This window comes from Triturus cristatus, chromosome 6, assembly GCF_964204655.1.
Source record: "Triturus cristatus chromosome 6, aTriCri1.1, whole genome shotgun sequence".
Lineage (NCBI taxonomy): Eukaryota > Metazoa > Chordata > Amphibia > Caudata > Salamandridae > Triturus > Triturus cristatus.
This window is the reverse complement of record NC_140589.1, coordinates 504,986,781-504,999,506: the sequence shown is the minus strand read 5'-3', so window position 1 is coordinate 504,999,506 and position 12,726 is coordinate 504,986,781. Positions and strand designations below refer to the sequence as shown.

The 12,726-nt window shown below is 39.1% G+C and overlaps 1 protein-coding gene across 3 annotated transcripts in view; it reads right to left on the bottom strand.

Moving 5' to 3' along the window:
* FAM135A (family with sequence similarity 135 member A) overlaps positions 1 to 12,726 on the bottom strand; it is a 907,387-nt gene that overhangs the window by 266,021 nt on the left and 628,640 nt on the right. For all 3 annotated transcript variants that reach the window (XM_085610912.1, XM_085610915.1, XM_085610914.1), the window contains one exon: positions 402 to 499. In XM_085610912.1, the coding sequence (XP_085467038.1) occupies positions 402 to 499 (98 nt within the window). The remainder of the gene's footprint in view (positions 1 to 401; positions 500 to 12,726) is intronic.

Below are 12,726 nucleotides of genomic sequence, written 5' to 3'. Positions count from 1 at the left end.
CCCAGTCTTGCTTATTCCTCATTTTAGGATACTTTTCCTCTGTAGTCTTTATCTTTGAAAGGCTCACCTCAGAAGTACTCTGCGTTAGCTGAGGAAACTAGACCACTGCACTGGAAGAGCTTGAGATTTCCTAAACGAGCATTTATTTTGCAATATTTTATTAAATATTTTTTCCCCATCAGAATAGTGAGAAGGAAATGTACGGTTCTGTGGAGAACCAGAAAAAGCAGTAATGTTCACATTTCACAATTAACTTTGCTCATATACTCTGTGTACAGAGGTAGGATAAAATCCAGTAACACAAACATTCTACCCACTATGATGCATATGTTCTTAAAACACAATGTGAAAAGCACAATTTTCTAAATAGATACTGTATTTGTACGTTTCATATATTTTACCTGATTTTTGCAATTGTTAGGTTGTAGATCTGAATGTACTGTATTATTTCATCTAGGAGACGATCAGTCATGGAATCAAAATCAGCAAATGTATCATTCTGCAGAAAGCAAATAAAGGATAGTCATAATTGGTATTTGAACAGATTATGGATGTGTTTACTAAAAGTAGCATCAGTTTCCTATTTTGAAGTAATTAAAGTCCCTTTTGAGGTAATGAAGTGTACTGAACAACAATTTTGTCTAATCTCTTAAATTTATTTTAAACATGCCTTAGACTTCAATACTGATGCTGATCTCCAACAACAGTGCACGATTAAATTTGCTGTTTTAAACAGCAATTACACCAACTGAATCTGGATAATAGAAATATTGTTTAGAATAGAAATTTACGTTCAATACGATACACTGATCCCATTGTATTCCAAGAAACATTTTCTATCAATTATATATGAAGAAGTCTCTATAAACAGTGCTTGAAGAAAAAGCTACTTACCTTTGTAACACCATTTCTGGTGGATACATAATTTTATGATCTTGCTGCAGATTTCTCACTTTAAGAATATCTAAGATCGGTCCAGACAACTCTTCCCCATCAATAGCTGTCCAGATATTTTCATGAAGTTTCAGGAAAAGAGAACACTGAGACACGGACCAATCTTTGCACTGTATGAGTTACTGTTGTTTTGCACCTCATTTGATGCAATGTAGAGCTCTCTCTTGGTGTTTCACTGATAAAAATCCCTCAACTCTAGGTTTCCCCTTTAGGTTTTAGAGTTCAACCCCATTCGTAAGTGCCACAACCGGATATTTTTATCAGATCTACACATCTACATGTAGTGTCTTGGCTCTGACCATGCATGAATCCACAGAATGTAACTCGGGTTCCCTGGTGCATAGGAAAGCCATCAGAGAGTAGTAGGCCAAGTTATTTTTGGCCATGTCTCTCAAGAACATGCCCAAGTACATCCCAACACCTACAGGTAGGTGATATGGCAGGAAACTATGTTCCAAGAGGTTTACTCACTGAAAACCACAAAAGGTCCCAAAGGAAAGAGAAATCATTTTCTTACTAAAAGAAATGATCACATAACCGGGACCATTTAGAGAGACAGAGCCATTTCCTGATGCCGGTGAAAAATCTGCAGTAAGATTTAACCAACAGAACAGAAAATATCAATAGTTTTTTTCATTTGATCACATGCACCTACTTTAGCCCTACTAGGAAGTCAATGGCCTGAAAAAAGTATAATAAGAATAATGGCTCAGGGCCCAAATTAGAGAAGGGTAGTAACTGTATATGGCCATAAACAACTAAAGCCATGATGGTTGGCATCCTCTACTGTTCCCTTCCCTATTGATACTGTGACAAAGTTTAGATGTACTTTTGTTCACCAGTGTGATGGAGGTGCTTCCTCAAAAAAACTGAAGCTGGACATTTCAGACGCTTTTCTCAGTGTGCCCCTTAGTGTACTATAATCAATCCTTCAAAGCACCTTGAGTTTTCTATTAACAAATCATGATGAACCTAAGTCTTCTCAAGATATCCTTGGCTCACCTATTCGTATTTTGCTTAAGCCTAAGCTTACAAGAGATGGCATGACATGCAAGAAGCAAATTGAGGCAAAAGAAATTCCCCATATAGATGACTTTATTCAGCAGACTCTACAAAGCAATAATACGTTGAGAATCCAATAGGTTTTCTATCTATGTTTCAATCACATCACAACGTCCCAATTCTATTGACAGAGATTTACAACTTCACATGTTATTGCCAACTACGTTTACACTGACAACAATATTTATATTGTCATAATTTAGAACAGTCATTTAAAGTTTTTAATGCATATCTACCCTGAGGTTGGAGAATAGGATTGAGATTCAGGGTTACAGCTATAGATATCAGATTGAATGAAAGTGGGGGTTAGGAGTGGGTTGAGGATAGGTATTAGTAGTTAGGGATTACCTTTTAACAGGTCAAAACAAGGCTTTCAGATACACTATTTGACAGCATTATGTTGCCCTCAATGTCTGGAGACTGACAATACCAAATATGTGTGGGTATTTTCTAGTGAATGTAGTCTGCACAATCACATAGGAACAGATTACAAAAATGGCAGCATCTCTGTATATGGTATAATGTTCACTTGATGACAAATATGAAACTCTGGACTATAAGTAAAGGAAACAAATACAAAATGTTATAATTCTGTACAACCTAAGCAATATGTTGGTGTATGCTAGACTTTCCTTGCTTTGACAGGCTGGCATGATGTTTGTCAGATTTTTCGAAATTGTTTCTCAAAACATGTCAATCCCCTTCTGACTCCCTTGTGCAGAAATATATCCCTACCAAGGCTTGACCCACATTTTGTTCCTCTGGGTCCCTTGAGCATGGGGGTACCACAAAGGATTTTCTATGAGTTCAAGGTGTTCTCAGGTGATACATGGGGAGTAAAGCATTCTGTAAAATGAGTGCAAATGCAATGCCAGTTCAGTGTACCTGTTTTGGTCATAGATATAACATCCGGACTGTGTCAAAACCATTATTCCTCTAGGTCTCCTGAGCAAAGGGCACCCAATATGTATGGGTCTTGTTCATTGTGGCCATATGCAATAAACTGGGCGTACTGCATCTCGGCACTTAGGATAGCAAATACAAGTGAAAAGCTGGCTTAGGGTACCTGTTTTTGGTCACATATATAACTCCTTGAATGTATGTACACAAACCACAACCACATATTTGTAACATCTTCAGATCGTAACGTTTCTGCTGCTGGGTCCCCGACCTCCCTCATCCTCACTGTCTGGCAGGCAGATTGCAATGAACATGAGATCTGTTACATTTTAAGCACTGTTCCATTGCATGGTATTTCCTTCTATTTTCCCTCATGCAGGAATAAACTCTATGTCAGGACTGGAAATGAGGATCATGCTTTCCCTCTTCTCTTTTATTGCACAGCAACCATATTCAACAAACAAACTCAATTACCAAACAAACACAGGGAAAGGATAGAAACAACTCATTTGTAAATCAGAGCACAGATAGTCTCAGAAAGTACTTCCTCTTGTCAGGCCCCATTTTTCCACCACACTGCAGATTTCTACAGTTTGTGTGGAAGAACCAAACTTACAAAATCACATCCCTTCCCTTTGGTCTTTCGTCAGCCTCTTGGTGCTTGACCAAGGTTCTGCATCCAGAAATGAAGACCCAGCGAGCCCAGGGAATTCACCTAATAGACTACTTGGATAATATTCTCCTACTAGACTAATGTCTAAGGAAACTTTGAGAGCATCTTCAAATGAAAGTCTACCGCGACCTGAAGTAACCCTTTTAAAGCTACTTGATTCGAAGCGCTTTACTCCATTTATTTCTTTAAAATTCAATATCTCAACTTCTACACATTGGATTTTTGCCCGTTTGGTCTCATTTTACTTCGATAAATATTCTTTATTTTTCTGAACTGATGTGGAGTCTTTTTGTGTTTTTTCCATGGTGTTACTGTATGTGTTATTGCACAAATACTTTACACGTTGCCTTTTTAAGTTGAGCATGTCTGATCTGTGCCAAGCTACAAGAGGGTGAGAGCAGGTTAATTTAGTTTGTGTTGCGACTTACCCCGACTAGGATTGTGGTCCCTACTTGAACAGGGTGCATACCTCTGTCAACTAGAAACCCAATTTCTAATGTGTTTTCAGGTGTGTTTTTTCCATTGCTTGAGTAGGAACCCACATACTAGATACTAGGGAACTTTTTCGATGAACTAATTCCATTGGGATGTCTGAAGTCTTTGGGCTCAGTGTTTGCCCACACCTAGGGGAACCTACCAACCCCAGATGTGTCTGAAAACTATAGACCGACGTGAATCCAGATGAAGTGGCTTACATAATACCAAACACATTTTATTACGCAGAATTCTCTGCATAGGTCTATTAAAATATCAGTAAAAAAGAAAAATCATAGTTTCTTCTCTTTTCAATCAGAAACGTCAGGCAAATGATAAAAGTTATATTATCAAATGTTCCCCACACAAAAGGTATCCACATGAGTGGGTGGGGCTATAGTAAAGAACAGCAAGAGTGAAAAACTGTGACCATGTGAAGCCCATATTGACAACATTTACTTCACACAGTCACATAACTGGACTGTTCCTATTAGTTACAATAGGCCCACCCACAAATGTGAGGCCCTGCTGTAGTTGGTAGTAGTGTGGGACCACTAGGTGGTGGTAAATATGCTGTTCCCCGCATATTTTGGAATGTTTCCGTCACAGAAACGTGACGAAATTGGTTGTTTAACCAATATTTGACCTGCGCAGAGAATTGTGAGTAAGAAAAAGTAACGAATCTTTACAAGGCATACCCCCAGGATTCCTCCAGATTTCTAGTGTTCAGAAATGTATAGGTTTCACTAGGTGCCTGATTACCCCAGGCCCAGGCGTGTGTGTGTCCAGGCAAGGAGCCCAGGCAAATAAAAAATTCTAATAACGTGCGGCTTCTCGTTGGGGTTTAAACAGGTGTGTCTTTGCCGTGACTCTGCTCCAAAGGTCTGGATGTTGTTAGGAATTTTTCAACAGGCCAAAAAAAATCCAAACAGTATCAGACTCTTCGCTGCGGTACAGGCCCATGTTTCTCTGCCATCCAGCAAAGACCATAATAAACCACTATGCAGCTATCTCCCCAGACATACAAGCTAATAAAACAGGCAATGCAGATCCCAAAAATAAAGTAAATTTCTTAGCATGTGGGACACCAGTACCTACAGTCAAAGGGGTTAAGAAGGTCACCAAATATATAATTTAAAAAAATAATACAAACAACTATGTGGAGCTAAAACAATTATTAAGAGGAAATATGAACTGTAGGATGGGGAAATAAATATTACGCAGAAGCAGGCTGCAAGTAGAAGTGATACAATCCCACAGCTCTTAACTAGTACTAATAACCTTCAAGGAAATATAATATATGCCAACCACATGCATTTCGATGAGAAACTAGAAAGAACCTGCCAAAGTTACAGTAATCTGCTAGACGCAGGAAGGATGGGTCCAGTAATTAGGCTTAGTAAGGCTGTACCTGCTGCTGCACAGAAGTTAACAAAGAAATTACTCAAGGCCATCACTGACTCCCCCCTCCAAAACTTGCAATATGACCACTTATGGAGAACTCTGCTGGGGGCGACAGAGAAGGTGTCACAAGACAGCAAGAAAGAACAAGCAGCTCAATAGATGTTTCAAAAGATCAAGCTCTAAATTTTCATGTTACAAGAGGTAAGGTAGATTGTGCTCAGGAAAGTGTCTACTGCCTCTAGTCTAAATGATTTACTACAGTCCTCAATTGGAATGAAGAGAAATTTCTAGGAAAAAGAAACCAAGAGAGGACTTTAGAGATCATAAGAAGCTTTAGTATAAAGCAATAAGTAATTATAAGTAAGGGGGTAGAACTACTAGATTTTCAATAGTGCTCTAGCAACAGGGTGCACACAAGCACCAGAATACCTAGCCCAATCCCAAAAGAAATGGATGAAGGATTGGTCAATGGAAACCTCAAAATCACATTTACAATAGTCAGTAAATATGAAAAGAGATTCCACAAATCCAACTAGTAAAACAGAGGTTGGTGAAGAATGGGTGATTCTTGACTCAACCTATGCAGTCCATACAGACAGAAATAACAGATATAAAGGTAAACTAGAAATATCTGCAGCCAAACTCAGTACCATGGACTGAGAGCCACACACATATAAAAAGCTATGGCACTGTTGACAATCTATCCCAAAAGTTAGCTGATTTGATGAGCAACTGGGGTTACCTCTAGCGAATAGGTGGGGCTCAGTGATGACTAGAACAAAAGTAGGATGTGTGAGCTTGAAAGACAAGGAATGGAAGATTTTGTAAATTATGAAGAAACTTTCAGGACGGTATAGCTAAGCCCTCTCCACAGGACCTAATCCGCCCTTGTGTCCATTCTAGATGAACTCCATCTGATTGCAGATCAGGGTGACACTACTGCTCTCATCCTTTTGGATTAATCCATTGCATTCAATAGTTTCTCTCATCAGATTCTACTCCTTCGTCACTCACATAGTTATTACTGATAAAACTATATCCTGGATCACTTTTTGTATGCACAGTTACTCATAAACCCTTCTACCCTCGCTTAGTTAGTATCTGCTCCTCTCGTAGAATCCCCCAAGGTTCTTCACTCAGCACTACATTATTTAACAACTATGCTGCTTTTCTTGCTGCCCTTATTAGTTGACACGGTTTCTCATTTATGACCTACATCGATGATATTAAGTCCTATTTAAACTTGACTTCTCTCAGCGGTATTCCCACCTCGAACTTAGTTCTTGCCACTCTGAATATGTAAGGGAATTCACTAAAGCTCAACACAGACAAAAGAGAGATTCCTATCGTAAGACCCGATTGGTGGCCTTCTGAACTTGTCCCTGTCCAACTCTTGTCCTGAAGAAGGAGAAAGAGGGGGGAAACAGTACAGTAAGTACAGCAAATCAAACTGAAACATGAGCCATCTACGCGAAAAGAAAAAAGATTGTGAGTGGCACAGCACTGAATGTATGCATCAGTTTTCCATGAGAGATCAGAAACTATCGAAAAATCGAAAAAAATATGTAAATTAATATTCAAAACCGATACACAAGAAATGGTTTGAGGGAGTCAAAATAAAGGGATGCACTAGTTTGGTACAGGAGTGATCTAATAAACATGAAACTAAGTGCCAATACAAACAAGAAGCAATAAACATCTAATTACTGAGTGCGAAAAAATAACCTTGATCGTAAAAACACAAAGAAATGTAAGCACTGCAAAGGGGAAGAAAAATCAAGATTACGGTGTCAGTTATACAAACGACACAAGAACAAAAGAGTAGAGCAAAATTAAGATTGCTTGACAGAAATGGAAAAGAATGCACTCTAAACAGAAAAAGATAACAAGCCACAAAAAGGAATAATCAAACGGATCCCAGCTGAAAGGATACAAGAAATGTGTCCTGCTGATATGATTGCCCCAGTAGAGAGATGTCCAACTGAACACAGAACTGGGTATCAAGATGAAATTCCAGCTGTTAGGATGTCAGGAGTAAGTCAGGGTAATGTGGTTAATTTATCAGACAGAGTCCTTACACAACATGAGATCAGTGTTTTAGATCAAGGGCTTTCCTTTGCCCCCAGTAGACACTTTGATACTTTTGAACTCAAGAGTGATTTATATAAATTCACAAGAGTATTAAAATTAAAACAATATTTTGCTATGTAACCGAAACCTACAGTAGAAGAATCTAACGCTGAACGTCTCATCAATCACCATCAATTACTTACATGATATATACTGCTTACCAGCCACAGTGATAACACTATTCCAAACATTGAGGATTTAATCAAGGAAATGGATATAGAGGAAGATACTATCAAAGAGAGTAGTCTGTCTAACAGATCCCGCTTTATTCCTGTCTTGTCTAAGGACAGTGTTATTGATATATTTTTTGATTTCACAATGAAGGAAATTGACTGTTTGACAAAAAAAATGAAAGAAAGAATTTGACAATAAAAGAGAAGCATGCACTTTACACATTGAAAAATGAATTAAACATTGTTCTGTGGCAAGCGGATATGGGGGGAATGTTATTCTCAACTTTTGTGTTTACAATTCCGAGGCCATAAAACTGCTGAAAGTCAAAACTGACTATGAAGTTTGTAAAGGACTACAATATAAGATGTTTCAAATTGAAGCCTCTAAACGTCTTTAAAAAGTGAATTTTATAGGTTTATTAGATCTGGAGGAAGTTAAATATGTAGATAATGAAACTCCCACTGTACCAATAATTTACTTCCTACCAAAGCTACATAAAGGCGGGAAGACTCTACCTTGAAGATCTATAATTTCAGGTATAGGATCTGTTACTGAAAGGATATCGGATTATGTAGATATATTCTTGGCACCATTAGTGTTGAATCTAGCTTCATACATTAAAGATTTATTACAGAAGTTGCATAAGATTCAGTGGCGTGAAGACTTATGGCTAGTAACAATGGATGTTAAGAGTCTTAACACAAGTATCAAACATGGAGGTCGTTTGAAGTAATATAATTTTTTTGGGGTGTGAAATCTGCAAGTCTTTACAGTCATATTAAGATGATTTGGAAAGTGCACAATTTGTCTTGACCAACAACTATTTCTTGTATCAGAATACTTTGTACCATCAGATATATGGCACTGCGAAGCTCTCTAGTATGCAAACCTATTTATGGGTTGGTATGAGAGGGAGCATGCCTGGAATGAAGAGGGACATGAAGGATACAAAATGGGGTTATGTGGGTTTGTTATATAGACAACATACTTATTCTATGGGATGGGCCTGAAGACCAACTGTCTTCTTATGATAGGTATTTGAATACAATATTGTGAATGTAGAACTATCTCTTGAATACCACAAAACCTCCATCACATTTCTTGACCTTGTTTCTATGTTACAACCCATAAGTTGTATACAAGATAATTAGAAAAGCAAAAGCTAGCAACAGCATTTTAAATTTTAAGTTGGGACATCCCCGTAATCAGAAAAGGAATATTCCCTATGGGGAACTTATCATACTTTAGGAAAGTGGAAACATTAAAAAACAAATTGAGTCTGAGTGATACCTAGCCAATTTGATGGTGCCTTCAAATGTATATCAGAGAAACCATGTGGGTGCTATAAGTGTAACAAATGTGCATGCTGTAGATTTATGTTAGACAAAAAGAAAGAATTTCAGAGCCATGCGTGGAAAAAGTATTTCACAATTAGTTCATTCATCAATTGTAATACCACATTTTGTGTGTATTTAATTATATGTTTATGTAAGAAATGGTATGTAGTTTCAACCATTTGTCCCTTGAAAGAGAGAATAAAAGAACATATTAATGAGATAAAATGGTCTGACAGTAAGTCCCCTCTTAGTAAACCATTTGTGGAAAATCACAAAGACGGTGATATCGCAATGATCTCAGTACTTAGGACTGATAATATAAGGGCCCATCGTAAAGGAGGAGAAAGGGACATTGGTCTTTGCTACAAAGGGAGTATTTATCTTGGAGAGATGTAGAAACACATTGATACTGCCCTGAAGAAGTGACTAAGCTCACAGTGAAACACGTGTTGGCTTTGTCTGGATGATTTAATTGTGGACTATTTATGTTCAATAGACAACACTTTGTAAATTGTGTTTTCATGCTGTTTTATTAATAAATGAATAAGTATTCATATTTAAAATCTAGGTTACTTAATGAAAGTGATACCAATTAAATAGCTCCCTGCAACCATTAACTGTTTATTTTAAATTTCTCAGCCAGATTAGATAACGGCCCCAGCAGGAGGTAGCGAGTGCAAGGCCACTGTCATCTCATTACCCACATTTATTTGGGCAAGACAATTTAGAGATTCATACTAAAATGAAACGAACATAGCACTCAAAATCTCGTTGCTTCACAGAAAGTAGCTAGTCTCAAGAGGGCAACATCTAGTCACTAGCATTTATAAAGCGCATGGCTGGCCGAACAGGGCCTCCCGGCGCTAGGCAGAGAGCAAGAGAAAAGACCCCTCATTTTTCAAACAAGAATGTTTTTAAACAATGTTCTGAAGGTGAGCTCGGAATCAGTCTTCCTTATCTGTAAAGGGAAAGCATTCCACAACCTACGGAGCGGATGCCAGCGCTTGCTTTATTGAATGTAGGAAAAGCAAGACGTTGCTGGGTAGAGCACCACAAATGTCTTGAAGGCTGATGAAGTGTCAGAAGCTTTGGATCACTATGGATCCTTTGTTGTGTATTGCTTTATGAGCCAATGAACGCACTTTCAAATGCATCCTGTTTTGCACCGGGAGCCAGTGCAGAGAGGTTTTGACGGGTGTTACCAACTGAAACTTAAGGATGTTCAGCACTGTGAGTACTGACCATTTTATAATATTTGTAGCCATTTAATAACTGATTCGGGGCTGCTAAGGTAAAAGGAGTTTCCGTAGTCAAGGCGAGACATGATCTGGCATTGTAGTACGATTCTACATGTAGAGTCCGGCAGGCACCTCAATAATCTCCTGAGAGTGAGAAGAAGGCCAAAACAGGTGACTAATAATTTCTTTGCTTGGGTTGCCATGGTGAGTCCCCCATCAATCCAGACTCCAATACTTTTCACCTATTCCTTAAGGGTGGGTTTACTGCCCATGCACGCAGGCCAGTTCAGGTCTAAACATCGTGCTGGATCTTTTCCTACTACAAGCACCTCCATTTTACTTCCGTTTAATTTGAAGCTGCTGGCAGCCATTCAATTCACTACATGATTCAAACACTTGTCATGAAGGGCGGAGGTAGTGTCTATGTGTTGCTAAAGACTTATGATAATTTGGGTGTTGTCCACATTTGAAATAGCAGTAAACCACACTTGTTGATTATCTCAGTCAAGGGACTAACATAAATGTTAAAAAGTGCTGGGCTTAGAGAAGACCTTTTTCTTACAGGACAATCCCAGGAGAAGAGAATATAATAGATTATTTATCTTCTTTAACAACTTGAAAAGTTCTTTTTTGCATGATGGCTGTTAGCCACATTAGCGCAGTTTCAGAAATTCCTGCTTGTACCAATCTCTTGATAAGTGTGGGGTGAAATATCTTATCAAAAGAGGCACTCAGTTCCAAGAGACTGAGGACCACCGAGACTCCATTACATAGAAAAGCCCTTAGTTCTTCAGATACCAAATCGAATCAGTAAATAAAATAATATATCCGGGTGAACATATACTGCTGATGGAAGAAAAGAGAAAGCAGGCGAAAAATGATCAGGAGTGCAGAGTACTATGTAACAAGGTTCAAACAGACACAGAAAATAAGCCAAGAAAAAATATCCAAAACCACATGAGTATTGAATGTCTTAAAAATTATTCAAGATAAGAAAGCAGAACAGCTAATCCAACAAGGGGGAAATGTTTCTTGTTGTAGACAAAAAAAGACAAGCATGGGCACTTTGTCAAAGCCCTGTGGCCCGCACTATTGGCTTGCCAATTCCGGACACTCTTGTATAGCGTTAGCATTGCAAAAGCTAACTCAGTTGAACAGTCATGCAAAAAGTATAGAAATAATTAGAAAACATTACTTTGTATACTTCCAAGATGGCCACCATATTGCATGTTGCAATGCAAATAAAGAAAATGTTTTCTGTATGTTCTATACTTCGAACATGGCTACCAAGTCGGGTGACACAAAGCAATGTGATATAACATGGTTGCTATTTTGAGATGACCCCCACATTGTATCATAACAGCATCACACAATGTGTCAGCCATCTTCAAAGTATAGAAAAACAAGCACTGGCAAAGCCATTAGGTCTCGCCCTTGGGACTAATTGGCCTTGCCAATGGTTTGTAGCCATGCTGCACAGCATCCCTGATGGCTAAAGAATTATAAAACAACCTCTTGAAGTGTCTGGTTTTTTTTTCTCTGTAGTTACAGATCAAAGTTGGATTGCTAGCTAAAAAGAAGAAACAAATGCGGGAAAGCGTTCTTTTTAAAAGTGGATGGGGAAGCAATAGGGTGAAAGCAACACAGGGTGGACATGGGTGGGGAAAGGAAGCAACATAGGTGGGTATGGATGGGGAGAGGAAGCAACATGGGTGGGCATGGGTGGGGAGAGGAAGTAACATGGGTGGGGATGGGTGGGGAGAGGAAGTAACATGGGTGGGCAGAGGAAGTAACAATTGGTGGGCATGGGTAGGGAGAGGAAGTGGCATGGGTGGGGAGAGGAAGAAACACGGGCAGGTTTGGGTGGGGAGAGGAAGCAACATGGGTGGGCTTGGGTGGAGCTAGGAAGCAACACATGTACATGGGTGGCAGCGAAGCAACACAGGGCGTGGGACGGTCAAAAGCAGATGACAGAGAGGAATTTGGAACACTAGGGAACGCAAACGTGTGAAAGAAAGCAACGTGGACCATGTAAGGAAGACACACATAGCTGAGAAATCAATGGGGGGAGCACACGAGGGCGAGCACACCATAGAGAGGCTAGAGAGAAGCACATAGGCAGCAGGGAGCAAGATGCAAGAGGGGAGAGATACATAAGTAAGACAGCAGGAAAACATACACTCCCATGGAGAGCTTAAATGAAAAGCTAAAGGTAGTGCTTGAAAAACAAGCAGTAGCAGCATAGAAGCTAGACAATGAAAAGTTGGAAAAGAGGCTATGTTCCATGGGAGGAAGAAACAAACTATAGACTAGCTGTGACACAAATAAGATGCAGGCAAAAGGCAGTGCCAGGAAAGCCAAGCCAAATGTAAGCAATGGG